Source organism: Nerophis ophidion, linkage group LG10, assembly GCF_033978795.1.
Source record: "Nerophis ophidion isolate RoL-2023_Sa linkage group LG10, RoL_Noph_v1.0, whole genome shotgun sequence".
NCBI classification, from domain to species: Eukaryota; Metazoa; Chordata; class Actinopteri; order Syngnathiformes; family Syngnathidae; genus Nerophis; species Nerophis ophidion.
In genome coordinates this window covers 5045122-5061181 of record NC_084620.1, presented here as the reverse complement: position 1 = coordinate 5061181, position 16060 = coordinate 5045122, and the positions used below count along the sequence as shown (strand labels likewise).

Sequence of the window (16060 nt, the reverse complement as noted above, 5' to 3'; positions counted from 1 at the left end):
AAAGCATCTGGTTTTGTTTCCAGAAAAAATAGTAACATTTCCGTATTTGTTTTCAGAAAGATGGCTGAATATATCAGGTTTTGTTGCCCCATTTAGATTTAAAAATATATATATTTCCATGTCTGTCCTGAGTCCTCCTCCAACTTGTTAGTCGGTTTGCCTTTTGCTAAAATACTCACTAATAGTCACTAGAAAAATGGCAAAAAATATCTGGTTTTGTTGCCACAATTTGATTTTTTTCTCCCTAAGCTTTTTTTTTTTCATGCACACATCTGACTGCGACTCACTGAAAATGACACACAATCCACTTTTATGTCACGACCCAGCAGTTGGGAACCACTGGTCAACTGTATAACAGTTACTGTAATATTTCCATGTCTGTCCAGAGTGATTGACCACTTTGCAAAAATGAAAACGAGACGTCACAGTTTACTTCTCAGAAAATGATTCCCTGAACAGACACACAACAGTTGTTCATTTATTCTACTACCGTGGCTTTATTGTTTTGTGTATATTTTATAGTTTTGTGTATCTGAAATAGGATTCGCCACATTGCCATAAATGGAAATTAAATAGTATAAAAGAACCCAGAGATGTAGGGGTGATTTATTATTTGTTTTACTTTTGTAGATGTTAAATTTGCAGATGATTACTGCAATAAATATTTCAAAAAGATTCATTGCTCTTCCTTTTTGCTTTTACCAGTAGCAGTTTAGAAGTCCGGAGTAAAAAAGTGCACAAGTAGGTCAAATGCATGAGTTAATTGCAGGTGGTTAATCAAAGATCCATACAACATAATCTGATTTTATAGTTTAAAGCACTATTTATGTAGTTTTTATGATAAATAAGTACTAAAAATATTTTTGCTTGCACGCTCACATGAATTATTTGTGCCCCAGGTGTGCCCCAGTACAGTATTAGGTTTAGTGACGCCCCTGCTGTTGAGGTTTGAGAAAATTAAAGGATTCACGCCTTGTAATCCGAGAAATATGGTAAATGAAATGTTTTGACCACTAGGTGTCACCAACAAAAACAATTGTCATTTTACTTCAACTTAAAAACAACAAAAGTCCATTCCAGATAGGTAATATTGTCAATGTTTTTAATATCAACCATTGTTCGTTGTTTGACTAATTTCACTTGATCGAACTTTTTCTAACATTCCACACTTCAAAATGATGAAAGTATGTATGAGTCTTGTTGACATTTTTTGAATCGATTTCAGTAATGGTTAGTAGTTCACGCTGAAATATCAGTGTTGTATTGTGAAAGTGAAAAAGTTGTGTCAAGATACCTATATATTATTAAAAAAACATGTTATAAATAATATGACAATATACCAGTGGTTCTTAACCTTGTTGGAGGTTCCGAACCCCACCAGTTTCATACGCGCGTTCACCCAACCCTTCTTTTGTGAAAATGTTTTTTTTTTTTTTTTTTTTCAAATTCAAGACAAAGTTATGTTTTTTTTTTTTCCTGGTGTACAAAATTAACCGTGCATGAACTCACAACAAATAACACACCTGCAAATCAGTGTGACTTCTGCTGCTGCCGTATCCATAATACGCAGATAGAGAGAAGTTTTTATTTACACGATGAGTCCATACTCGCCAACCCTCCCGATTTTTCCGGGAGAATCCCAAATTCCAGTGCCCCTCCCGAAAATCTCACGGGGCAACCATTCTCCTTTAGCGTCCTCTACAACCTGTCGTCACGTCCGATTTTCCTCCATACAAACAGCGTGTCGGTGCATTCACATTATTTATGTGGCTTTTACACACACATAAGTCAATGCAAGGCATACTTGGTCAACAGCCATACAGGTCACACTGAGGGTGGCCATATAAGCAACTTTAACACTGTTACAAATACGCGCCACAATGTGAACCCACACCAAACAAGAATGACATACACATTTGGGGAGAACATCCGCACCGTAACATAACGTAACAAATACCCAGACTCCCTTGCAGCACTAACTCTTCTGGAATCTACAATATACACCCCCACTACCACCAAACCCCGCCCACCTCAACCCCCACAACCCCCATCTCCCGAATTCGGAGGTCTCAAGGCTGGCAAGTATAGATGAGTCAGGTGTGTCTTGACTGGCTCCACCGAACCCCTGAGGCCGACTCACCGAACCCCTAGAGTTCGATTGAACCCAGGTTAAGAACCACTGCAATATACTATAGTAAAATGTAATAAATCTGATAATAGCTGAGACACTGGTTAGAATTAAATAAGCACGGATTCTTCCTGCTCCTTTTCGGACACATTAATGCTCCTTTTCGGACACATTATCAATCATCAATCAATCAATGTTTACTTATATAGCCCTAAATCACTAGTGTCTCAAAGGGCTGCACAGACCACCACGACATCCTCGGTAGGCCCACATAAGGAAAGGAAAACTCACACCCAGTGGGACGTCGGTGACAATAATGACTATGAGAACCTTGGAGAGGAGGAAAGCAATGGATGTCGAGCGGGTCTAACATGATACTGTGAAAGTGCAATCCACAATGGATCCAACACAGTCGCGAGAGTCCAGTCCAAAGCGGATCCAACACAGCAGCGAGAGTCCCGTTCACAGCGGAGCCAGCAGGAAACCATCCCAAGCGGAGGCGGATCAGCAGCGCAGAGATGTCCCCAGCCGATACACAGGCGAGCGGTACATGGCCACCGGATCGGACCGGACCCCCTCCACAAGGGAGAGTGGGATATAGGAGAAAAAGAAAAGAAACGGCAGATCAACTGGTCTAAAAAGGGAGTCTATTTAAAGGCTAGAGTATACAAATGAGTTTTAAGGTGAGACTTAAATGCTTCTACTGAGGTGGCATCGCGAACTGTTACCGGGAGGGCATTCCAGAGTACTGGAGCCCGAACGGAAAACGCTCTATAGCCATGCGTTTGTTACGTCTCGCCTCGATTACTGTAACGTATTATTTTCGGGTCTCCCCATGTCTAGCATTAAAAGATTACAGTTGGTACAAAATGCGGCTGCTAGACTTTTGACAAGAACAAGAAAGTTTGATCACATTACGCCTGTACTGGCTCACCTGCACTGGCTTCCTGTGCACTTAAGATGTGACTTTAAGGTTTTACTACTTACGTATAAAATACTACACGGTCTAGCTCCATCCTATCTTGCCGATTGTATTGTACCATATGTCCCGGCAAGAAATCTGCGTTCAAAGGACTCCGGCTTATTAGTGATTCCCAAAGCCCAAAAAAAGTCTGCGGGCTATAGAGCGTTTTCCGTTCGGGCTCCAGTACTCTGGAATGCCCTCCCGGTAACAGTTCGAGATGCCACCTCAGTAGAAGCATTTAAGTCTCACCTTAAAACTCATTTGTATACTCTAGCCTTTAAATAGACTCCCTTTTTAGACCAGTTGATCTGCCGTTTCTTTTCTTTTTCTTCTATGTCCCACTCTCCCTTGTGGAGGGGGTCCGGTCCGATCCGGTGGCCATGTACTGCTCGCCTGTGTATCGGCTGGGGACATCTCTGCGCTGCTGGTCCGCCTACGCTTGGGATGGTTTCCTGCTGGCTCCGCTGTGAACGGGACTCTCGCTGCTGTGTCTTGGATCCTCTTTGGACTGGACTCTCGCGACTGTGTTGGATCCATTGTGGATTGAACTTTCACAGTATCATGTTAGATCCGCTCGACATCCATTGCTTTCCTCCTCTCTAAGGTTCTCATAGTCATCATTGTCACCGACGTCCCACTGGGTCATTATTGTCACCAATGTCCCACTGGGTGTGAGTTTTCCTACCGAGGATGTCGTGGTGGTTTGTGCAGCCCTTTGAGACACTAGTGATTTAGGGCTATATAAGTAAACATTGATTGATTGATTAGTGATTCCCAAAGCCCAAAAAAAGTTAGCCTTTCGGACACATTAAACTGTGCAAACATGTGCTGCCTGCTACTTCCCAACTTTCTCAAGCATTTTTCCAGATAAACCCACCATCACCATTTTGAACATAGACACACTATGGGGGTCTTAATGAAGATGATAAATAAAAATGAAATATGTCTTTTTTTTTTTTTTTTTTTTTTTAGACGACGCTGTGACCAGTGAGCTGTCCAAGCTGCTCCATGAGATCAAAAAGTGTCGGGACAGAGACTACTCCTTTGAAGAGCTCTGCCACACCATCTCCTCACACTCCATGGACAGCTTTGGCAGCGGGCGGCTCTCGGACGACGAGCGTCTGGACGGCGCGCCCAACGGCACTTTGACACGTGTCACCAAGGTATAAGATAGAAGAAATTTTATTTGACCTTGCACTTACTATGTGAATACATCTTTCCTTCATAATACATTCATTTACTTACAAGGGACACAATACGAAGGTCCTGCAGTCCTGGGTTCAAATCCAGGCTCGGGATCTTTCTGTGTGGAGTTTGCATGTTCTCCCCGTGAATGCGTGGGTTCCCTCCGGGTACTCCGGCTTCCTCCCACTTCCAAAGACATGCACCTGGGGATAGGTTGATTGGCAACACTAAATTGGCCCTAGTGTGTGAATGTTGTCTGTCTATCTGTGTTGGCCCTGCGATGTGGTGGCGACTTGTCCAGGGTGTACCCTGCCTTCCGCCCGATTGTAGCTCAGATAGGCGCCAGCGCCCCCCGCGACCCCGAAAGGGAATAAGCGGTAGAAAATGGATGGACACAATTTACTCTCATATTCCAAAACTAGAAAGTTATTATTTTTTCTTGTATTTGCTCTGCATACCCGCCAGAGGGCGCCAACACACAGAACACATATTTGATTTCTTATCATTTCCACTTATTGACTGTGCTGGTGAGTTTTATGCGCCTTTGCTTTGAACTTAAAAATAACACTTAATTGTGTCAACGCACACTCACACACGACTTCACACATTTAGCCTTTAATCAGCCCTCATCTCACTCTGGGGGAGTTCAAGCCCCAGCAGGGGATCCGTGAGGTGACATGAATAAAACATACACACTTTATAACACACTCTGTGTGCGGTGCAGGAAAGTTAGCATCTGCTGTGTGTATACATCATATTCAACTGATCAAAGATTCTCGAGATGACAGGCGCAATCCACCGTTTTAAAAATCCTTAAAAAAAAACAACAACCTATAAAAATATCCTTTGTATGATAGTAAAGCTGTGCTGTTTTTAGATAGTCAAGTCAAAGCTCTTGGATGGATGGAAAAATCTTCCTCAAATGTTTCCAGTCAAAGATCTTCTCTATGACCGGAGTGACCTTCTATGTAAATCTCCAGTCAAAGATATTCTATACGAATTAAGATGAGTAATCTGCTCTTTTTAAAGATCTACAAAAAGCGCTTGTCAAAGATCCTCATTACGACAGGAGTGAGCTGCTGTTTTTAAAGATTTACAAACAAACTTATAAACTTGTCAAAGATCATCTCTATACGGCAGTTATCTGCGGTTTTTAAAGGTCTTCTACATGAATTGCTAGTCAAAGATCCTCTATAGTGGGGCAAAAAAAGTGTTTAGTCAGCCACCGGTTGTGCAAGTTCTCCCACTTAAAATGATGACAGAGGTCTGTAATTTTCATCATAGGTACACTTCAACTGTGAGAGGCAGAACGTGAAAAAAAAATCCAGGAATTTGCATTGTAGGAATTTTTAAGAATTTATTTGTAAATTATGGTGGAAAATAAGTATTTGGTCAACCATTCAAAGCTGTCAATGATGGAAGGAGGTTTTGGCTCAAAATCTCACGCCAAAATCTCATTCTTTCCTTAACACGGATCAATCGTCCTGTCCCCTTAGCAGAAAAACAGCCCCAAAGCATGATGTTTCCACCCCCATGCTTCACAGTAGGTATGGTGTTCTTGGGATGCAACTCAGTATTCTTCTTCCTCCAAACACGACCAGTTGAGTTTATACCAAAAAGTTCTATTTTGGTTTCATCTGACCACATGACATTCTCCCAATCCTCTGCTGTATCATCCATGTATCCATTTTGGTATAAACTCAACTCGTCGTGTTTGGAGGAAGAAGAATCCTGAGTTGCATCTCAAGAACACCAAACCTACTGTGAAGCATGGGGGTGGAAACATCATGCTTTGGGGCTGTTTTTCTGCTAAGGGGACAGGACGATTGATCCGTGTTAAGGAAAGAATGAATGGGGCCATGTATCGTGAGATTTTGAGCCAAAACCTCCTTCCATCAGTGAGAGCTTTGAATGGTTGACCAAATACTTATTTTCCACCACAATTTACAAATAAATACTTTAAAATTCCTACAATGCGAATACCTGGATTTTTTTTTCACATTCTGTCTCTCACAGTTGAAGTGTACCTATGATGAAAATTACAGACCTCTGTCATCATTTTAAGTGGGAGAACTTGCACAATCGGTGGCTGACTAAATACTTTTTTGCCCCACTGTATGTGACAGAAGGGCTGTGCCGTTTTTAAAGATCTCCCACAAAAATGTCCTGTCCAACATGCTCTATATGACAGCAGAAGGGACCCCCTGCAAAGTGACTGATGCACGTTCAAGGGTCATCTTCTGATTTTTCATCTCCATTTATGACGTTTATGAGTGCAGTCGTTTCATTACGAAGAACACCTTGACCTTTTGGTTGCGTACTTCTCGACACGCGTCGTCTCATCGGGTGACGCCAAGTGGCCAGCCTGTGCCGTCTGACACGAAACGCCACAAAGCTTCGTAGCACAGCCGCCTCTTCCTTTTCCTACAGAGCCCCTAGGAAAGGACACTGCACCATCCTGCTCACTTTGCAACATTACGTCCATAGTTTTGCTTATTTCTCATATTTTGTGTCTATACTCTCAGACCCCGCCCTTCCAGGAAGAGGAAGATGAGTCCGACAGGAGTTGCGGCCCGGCCGGATTCTGGGAAGCGTTGACGCCCTGCAACGGCTGCCACAACCTGGGCTTCTCCAACTTGTCGCAGGTACACACACACACACACACACACACACACACACCTGTACTGGACAACATCTAATGAGATTCAGGCTTGGATGCATCACGGAGGTCTGCAGTGGTGTATAACTGCACTGCATCACACTGAGAAGTAGTTCTCTTCTTTCCTTTACTGTCGTTACCTTGGGAACGCAGTGAAGGAGCCATCATATTTTTTCCTGGATAATATTAAACTTGTGTCCCTCCACGGCTCCATTTTGTCGTCAAGTTTAGTTTTTATTTTATTGGACTCGTGATGGACTTGAAAGTGAAAGTGCGAGGACACGAGAGGTTTATCGCCCTCCAATCAGAACAGCAATCCGATAATATAGTTACTAATTTCCTGGTAATATTTGCTCACTTCTTTCACCGACATCCCACTGGGTGTGAGTTTTCTTTGCCCTTATGTCGTTGTTGTTTGTGCAGCCTTTTGAGACACTAGTGATTTAGGGCTATATAAATAATCATTGATTGATTGATTGATCGACTTCTTCAACTACTCAGCACTTTTTTTCCTGTGGTGCTTCAAGCTAGTTTAGCAGCGAGCTTAGCAATAAGCAGGCCTTTGTCCTCCAGTCCTCCAGTGATTTTAATACTTGCAAATAAATTGACTTCCATTTCCCAAAATTGAGGCGGTGGTTATTAACTAAAGGGGCTAAATTAGGGTCCTGAACCAAATTTTCCTCCTTCACTCAAACCTGAATCTAATTTGATGCAGGTTTTGTACAAAAATCCAATTCATGGGAAATTAATTGTTCAATCCATCCATCCATCCATCCATCTTCTTCCGCTTATCCGAGGTCGGGTCGCGGGGGCAACAGCCTAAGCAGGGAAACCCAGACTTCCCTCTCCCCAGCCACTTCGTCTAGCTCTTCCCGGGGGATCCCGAGGCGTTCCCAGGCCAGCCGGGAGACATAGTCTTCCCAACGTGTCCTTGGTCTTCCCCGTGGCCTCCTACCGGTTGGACGTTTGTGCAAATTAAAAAGATGATGCAATTCCTTGGAGGAATTGTGTGTGAATGCTCCAATGCTGAAGTTGAACTGAAATCCTGGAAGTAGAGCACACAATTTCCAAACAGGCTGAATATTTTGAAGTTGGAACAGTTTGAATCAGATTAAAAATGTGGGAGTTGGGGAACTTTGAAGAATGTCCCATTGATTTTAATGGGAATTTTCCCCCCAAAATTTGGGAATTTTGGGAAAAATAGACATTTTTATGAAAATGGTAAAAAAAAAAAAAAATCTTGAATGAGTTGAAATGGTGCATGTCTTTGGAAGTGGGAGGAAGCCGGAGTACCCGGAGGGAACCCACGCATTCACGGGGAGAACATGCAAACTCCACACAGAAAGATCCCGAGCCTGGATTTGAACCCAGGACTGCAGGACCTTCGTATTGTGAGGCAGACGCACTAACCCCTCTGCCACCGTGAAGCCCTGGGGATAGGTTGATTGGCAACACTAAATGGTCCCTAGTGTGTGAATGTGAGTGTGAATGTTGTCTGTCTATCTGTGTTGGCCCTGCGATGAGGTGGCGACTTGTCCAGGGTGTACCCCGCCTTCCGCCCGATTGTAGCTGAGATAGGCGCCAGCGCCCCCCGCGACCCCAAAAAAGGGAATAGGCGGTAGAAAATGAATGAATGAGTTGAAATGGTTGGTGTTGGAATTTTTTCCAATCGGTCGAGAAATATTGAAGTAGTAACCATGTCGAATTGAAAAATAGTCTTACGGAATTCCTGGAATTTCGTGAAAACCGAGAATTTTTCCAGTTCAAAAAACAAATTCGTTTTTTGTCCTGATTAAGAGGAATGTTTTGACGGTGGAACGGTTGAAGTGGGTGGAGTATGCGCCAGAAAAAAGTGTGGAAATTGAGCTTTGGAAAACCAGGAATTCTGGAAAATCCTGAAACTTTTTTGAACTTGGAATAAAGGTTGTTTAAATTTCCAGGATGGTGAAATGTGACGAATGGTTTGATTCGGTTGAAAAATGTGCAAATGGTTTGAAGTTTGAAAAACGGCCAATTCATATTGAATGGGAATTCTGAAAAATCTGGGAATTTTTGGAATTTGTTAAGGAAAAGCCCGCGATTCCCAAATAGGCTGAACAGTTTGAATCGGGTAAAAAATTGGGAAGGTAGAATGCGCCAAATTCTGGAGAAGAACAATAATAATAAGTTGAATAATAAATTGATGCATTTTGGTGTAGAAAAATGTGGGAATGCTTTGGAGCATTCACACAATGAACACCAGTTACCAAATGCGTAAATCTGTCATATTGTTAGTGTTTCATACCTACCACTGTTCTTTCACTTCACAACGTTTTTAACCTTCCACCCAGAAAATATTACTAATAACAAAAGTTTTTACTTTCATGCTTTAAGGTTAGTGTTTTTTCATACCTACATTGTTCTCATCTGGACTAATTTCACTTGATCAAACCTTTTCTAACATTCCACACAGTAGTAAATGATAAAAGCATCCATCCATCCATTTACTACCGCTTATTCCCTTTCGGGGTCGCGGGGGGTGCTGGCGCCTATCTCAGCTACAATCGGGCGGAAGGCGGGGTACACCCTGGACAAGTCGCCACCTCATCGCATGGCCAACACATATAGACAGACAACATTCACACACTAGGGCCAATTTAGTGTTGCCAATCAACCTAACCCCAGGTGCATGTCTTTGGAAGTGGGAGGAAGCCGGAGTACCCGGAGGGAAGCATTGCAATGCATTCTGCTGAAAATGATGGAAAGTGCCATTCTACATAGCAACTGAGGCTTGTGGTCAAAGTTGGAATCGCCACAAAACCCATTTCCAGATATTCAAATCACTACTGCTGTCTGGTGGCTAAAGTAGATAGTGCACAGCCTCCCCCAAATTTGTCACGTTTCATTTGTCAGGTAAACCGTGATGAATGGGACCATACGAATCCCTTTCCTCCTGTGTTTCATGCTGATATCATACTGGATTGAAAACCTAACACTTCAATATTGGTATTATATTGGAAATTAAAAGTTGTACACCCCATCGTAAAAAATAGCCATAAATTTTCCGATAAAAATCTGCCCATCTTTTTACAGTAAAATCACCAGATTTTTGTTTTAGATTGTATCTTCAGTGTACTGAATGTACCAAAGTGCCCCCTGTTCGCATCCTTCAAATTTCTCGTCTTCGGCCTTTGCTAGAAAAATCTTTGGACTTTATCCCAGCTAGGCGGTACTAGCTCGGTTTGATGCGAGCGATTATTTTAGTTGTGGTCAGCGCCCAAAGTCTTACACATTCAATTACAAGGGAATGAAAACAATGTCGTCAATTGTACAAAGTTCTGGATAGTTCCTTTTTAACTTTAATCGAAAATGATGGGATGGCGACTCCCCCTAACCACCGCACACAACCTAACAGGACTTAGTGCAGGAGTAGGGAACCTATGGCTCTAGAGCCAGACGTGGCTCTTTTGATGACTGCATCTGGCTCTCAGATAAATCTTAGTTGGCATTGCTTAACACGATAAGTAATGAATAATTCTGCTGGTAATCACATTGTTAAAAATAACATTCAAAATATAAAACATTTTCATGCATTTTAATCCATCCATCCATTTCCTACCATACCTGTTCAAGAAGTCGATTCTTGGTAAAAAGTATTTTATGGATTATTGTCCAGGGTGTACCCTGCCTTCCGCCCGATTGTAGCTGAGATAGGCGCCAGCGCCCCCCGCGACCCCGAAAGGGAATAAGCGGTAGAAAATGGATGGATGGATGGTTAGCTTCAGAATAAAAATCATTTTAAAAATAATAGGAGACTCAATGTACTCTAAAAATGTTGTTATTAATTAAAAATGCATGCATTTATTTGTATTCAGTGTTAAAAAATATGATATGGCTCTCACGGAAATACATTTGAAAATCTTTGGCTTTCATTGCTTTTTCAGCCAAGATTGTTCCCGACCCCTGACTTAGCGCATTAGCCTTAGCATGTATGGAAGTGACAAAAAAAAACAACACATTTGATGATCCTTGCTAGAAAAATCTTTGGACTTTATCCCAGCTGGGCGGTACTAGCTCGGTTTGATGCGAGCGATTATTTTAGTTGTGGTCAGCGCCCAAAGTCTTACACATTTAATTACAAGGGAATGGAAACAATGTCGTCAATTGTACAAAGTTCTGGATAGTTCCTTTTTAACTTTAATCCAAAATGATGGAATGGCGACTCCCCCTAACCACCGCACACAACCTAACTAGACTTAGTGCAGGAGTAGGGAACCTATGGCTCTTTTGATGACTGCATCTGGCTCTCAGATAAATCTTAGTTGGCATTGCTTAACACAATAAGTAATGAATAATTCTGCTGGTAATCACATTGTTAAAAATAACATTCAAAATATAAAACATTCTCATGCATTTTAATCCATCCATCCATTTCCTACCATACCTGTTCAAGAAGTCGATTCTTGGTAAAAAGTATTTTATGGATTATTGTCCAGGGTGTACCCTGCCTTCCGCCCGATTGTAGCTGAGATAGGCGCCAGCGCCCCCCGCGACCCTGAAAGGGAATAAGCGGTAGAAAATGGATGGATGGATGGTTAGCTTCAGCATAAAAATCATTTTAAAAATAATAGGAGACTCAATGTACTCTAAAAATGTTGTTATTAATTAAAAATGCATGCATTTATTTGTATTCAGTGTTAAAAAATATGATATGGCTCTCACGGAAATACATTTTAAAATCTTTGGCTTTCATTGCTTTTTCAGCCAAGATTGTTCCCGACCCCTGACTTAGCGCATTAGCCTTAGCATGTATGGAAGTGACAAAAAAAACAACACATTTGATGATCCTTGCTAGAAAAATCTTTGGACTTTATCCCAGCTGGGCGGTACTAGCTCGGTTTGATGCGAGCGATTATTTTAGTTGTGGTCCGCGCCCAAAGTCTTACACATTCAATTACAAGGGAATGGAAACAATGTCGTCAATTGTACAAAGTTCTGGATAGTTCCTTTTTAACTTTAATCCAAAATGATGGGATGGCGACTCCCCCTAACCACCGCACACAACCTAACAGGACTTAGCGCAGGGGTAGGGAACCTATGGCTCTAGAGCCAGATGTGGCTCTTTTGATGACTGCATCTGGCTCTCAGATAAATCTTAGCTGACATTGCTTAACACAATAAGTAATGAATAATTCTGCTGGTAATCAGATTGTTAAAAATAACATTCAAAATATAAAACATTCTCATGCATTTTAATCCATCCATCCATTTCCTACCATACCTGTTCAAGAAGTCGATTCTTGGTAAAAAGTATTTTATGGATTATTGTCCAGGGTGTACCCTGCCTTCCGCCCGATTGTAGCTGAGATAGGCGCCAGCGCCCCCCGCGACCCCGAAAGGGAATAAGCGGTAGAAAATGGATGGATGGATGGTTAGCTTCAGAATAAAAATCATTTTAAAAATAATAGGAGACTCAATGTACTCTAAAAATGTTGTTATTAATTAAAAATGCATGCATTTATTTGTATTCAGTGTTATAAAATATGATATGGCTCTCACGGAAATACATTTTAAAATCTTTGGCTTTCATTGCTTTTTCAGCCAAGATTGTTCCCGACCCCTGACTTAGCGCATTAGCCTTAGCATGTATGGAAGTGACAAAAAAAAAAAAACACATTTGATGATCCTTGCTAGAAAAATCTTTGGACTTTATCCCAGCTGGGCGGTACTAGCTCGGTTTGATGCGAGCGATTATTTTAGTTGTGGTCAGCGCCCAAAGTCTTACACATTTAATTACAAGGGAATGGAAACAATATCGTCAATTGTACAAAGTTCTGGATAGTTCCTTTTTAACTTTAATCCAAAATGATGGGATGGCGACTCCCCCTAACCACCGCACACAACCTAACAGGACTTAGCGCAGGAGTAGGGAACCTATGGCTCTAGAGCCAGATGTGGCTCTTTTGATGACTGCATCTGGCTCTCAGATAAATCTTAGCTGACATTGCTTAACACAATAAGTAATGAATAATTCTGCTGGTAATCACATTGTTAAAAATAACATTCAAAATATAAAACATTCTCATGCATTTTAATCCATCCATCCATTTCCTACCATACCTGTTCAAGAAGTCGATTCTTGGTAAAAAGTATTTTATGGATTATTGGTTAGCTTCAGAATAAAAATCATTTTAAAAATAATAGGAGACTCAATGTACGCTAAAAATGTTGTTATTAATTAAAAATGCATGCATTTATTTGTATTCAGTGTTAAAAAATATGATATGGCTCTCGCGGAAATACATTTTAAAATCTTTGGCTTTCATTGCTTTTTCAGCCAAGATTGTTCCCGACCCCTGACTTAGCGCATTAGCCTTAGCATGTATGGAAGTGACAAAAAAAAACAAACACATTTGATGATCCTTGCTAGAAAAATCTTTGGACTTTATCCCAGCTGGGCGGTACTAGCTCGGTTTGATGCGAGCGATTATTTTAGTTGTGGTCAGCGCCCAAAGTCTTGCACATTCAATTACAAGGGAATGGAAACAATGTCGTCAATTGTACAAAGTTCTGGATAGTTCCTTTTTAACTTTAATCGAAAATGATGGGATGGCGACTCCCCCTAACCACCGCACACAACCTAACAGGACTTAGTGCAGGGGTAGGGAACCTATGGCTCTAGAGCCAGATGTGGCTCTTTTGATGACTGCATCTGGCTCTCAGATAAATCTTAGTTGGCATTGCTTAACACAATAAGTAATGAATAATTCTGCTGGTAATCACATTGTTAAAAATAACAATCAAAATATAAAACATTCTCATGCATTTTAATCCATCCATCCATTTCCTACCATACCTGTTCAAGAAGTCGATTCTTGGTAAAAAGTATTTTATGGATTATTGGTTAGCTTCAGAATAAAAATCATTTTAAAAATAATAGGAGACTCAATGTACTCTAAAAATGTTGTTATTAATTAAAAATGCATGCATTCATTTGTATTCAGTGTTAAAAAATATGATATGGCTCTCACGGAAATACATTTTAAAATCTTTGGCTTTCATTGCTTTTTCAGCCAAGATTGTTCCCGACCCCTGACTTAGCGCATTAGCCTTAGCATGTATGGAAGTGACAAAAAAAAACAACACATTTGATGATCCTTGCTAGAAAAATCTTTGGACTTTATCCCAGCTGGGCGGTACTAGCTCGGTTTGATGCGAGCGATTATTTTAGTTGTGGTCAGCGCCCAAAGTCTTGCACATTCAATTACAAGGGAATGGAAACAATGTCGTCAATTGTACAAAGTTCTGGATGGTTCCTTTTTAACTTTAATCCAAAATGATGGGATGGCGACTCCCCCTAACCACCGCACACAACCTAACAGGACTTAGTGCAGGAGTAGGGAACCTATGGCTCTTTTGATGACTGCATCTGGCTCTCAGATAAATCTTAGTTGGCATTGCTTAACACGATAAGTAATGAATAATTCTGCCGGTAATCACATTGTTAAAAATAACATTCAAAATATAAAACATTCTCATGCATTTTAATCCATCCATCCATTTCCTACCATACCTGTTCAAGAAGTCGATTCTTGGTAAAAAGTATTTTATGGATTATTGTCCAGGGTGCACCCTGCCTTCCGCCCGATTGTAGCTGAGATAGGCGCCAGCGCCCCCCGCGACCCCGAAAGGGAATAAGCGGTAGTAAATGGATGGATGAATGGTTAGCTTCAGAATAAAAATCATTTTAAAAATAATAGAAGACTCAATGTACTCTAAAAAAGTTGTTATTAATTAAAAATGCATGCATTTATTTGTATTCAGTGTTAAAAAATATGATATGGCTCTCACGGAAATACATTTTAAAATCTTTGGCTTTCATTGCTTTTTCAGCCAAGATTGTTCCCGACCTCTGACTTAGCGCATTAGCCTTAGCATGTATGGAAGTGACAAAAAAAACAAAACACATTTGATGATCCTTGCTAGAAAAATCTTTGGACTTTATCCCAGCTGGGCGGTACTAGCTCGGTTTGATGCGAGCGATTATTTTAGTTGTGGTCAGCGCCCAAAGTCTTACACATTTAATTACAAGGGAATGGAAACAATGTTGTCAATTGTACAAAGTTCTGGATAGTTCCTTTTTAACTTTAATCCAAAATGATGGAATGGCGACTCCCCCTAACCACCGCACACAACCTAACAGGACTTAGCGCAAGGGTAGGGAACCTATGGCTCTAGAGCCAGATGTGGCTCTTTTGATGACTGCATCTGGCTCTCAGATAAATCTTAGCTGACATTGCTTAACACGATAAGTAATGAATAATTCTGCTGGTAATCACATTGTTAAAAATAACATTCAAAATATAAAACATTCTCATGCATTTTAATCCATCCATCCATTTCCTACCATACCTGTTCAAGAAGTCGATTCTTGGTAAAAAAGTATTTTATGGATTATTGGTTAGCTTCAGAATAAAAATAATTTTAAAAATAATAGGAGACTCAATGTACTCTAAAAATGTTGTTATTAATTAAAAATGCATGCATTTATTTGTATTCAGTGTTAAGAAATATGATATGGCTCTCGCGGAAATACATTTTAAAATCTTTGGCTTTCATTGCTTTTTCAGCCAAGATTGTTCCCGACCCCTGACTTAGCGCATTAGCCTTAGCATGTATGGAAGTGACAAATAAAACAACACATTTGATGATCCCCGTGACCGACCTGGGAAGCTTTTCCATCAGTGAGAAAACTTGTTACCGTAATTTGTGTCTTAATGAGCGCACTGGGTGACGATTACCCCGAGGCGGCGTCCAAAAAAAAAAAAAAAAAAAGCCCCCTACTGTAGTTGAAGGGATTTATGTGCCGTCGCTGCAGGGATGTGTTGATGGTGTGTTTGTCTACGGGGATCAGTTAAGTTTTACTTTGCCTCACTTTACAACGCAATTAAGAGAGTCGCCGCTTTACTCGCTTGCTTCCTGTCTATGAAGTTGCCATTTGAACGTTATGCTGTGCGTCATCTGGATCCGATCCAGATTGAAATCCACCATCGGGACGCGGCTGTCATCCTGTAATTTGTGCCGCTTATGTCTGACCTTCCTGGCTCAAAGAGGCTAAGAGGATCCAGAAGGAGCTAATGGATCG

At 41.1% G+C, this 16060-nt stretch overlaps 1 protein-coding gene across 6 annotated transcripts in view; it reads left to right on the top strand.

The window, feature by feature from the left end:
• anks1b (ankyrin repeat and sterile alpha motif domain containing 1B) overlaps positions 1-16060 on the top strand; it is a 385802-nt gene that overhangs the window by 146136 nt on the left and 223606 nt on the right. For all 6 annotated transcript variants that reach the window (XM_061912138.1, XM_061912134.1, XM_061912133.1 and 3 more), the window contains 2 exons: positions 4065-4255; positions 6803-6922. In XM_061912138.1, the coding sequence (XP_061768122.1) occupies positions 4065-4255; positions 6803-6922 (311 nt within the window). The remainder of the gene's footprint in view (positions 1-4064; positions 4256-6802; positions 6923-16060) is intronic.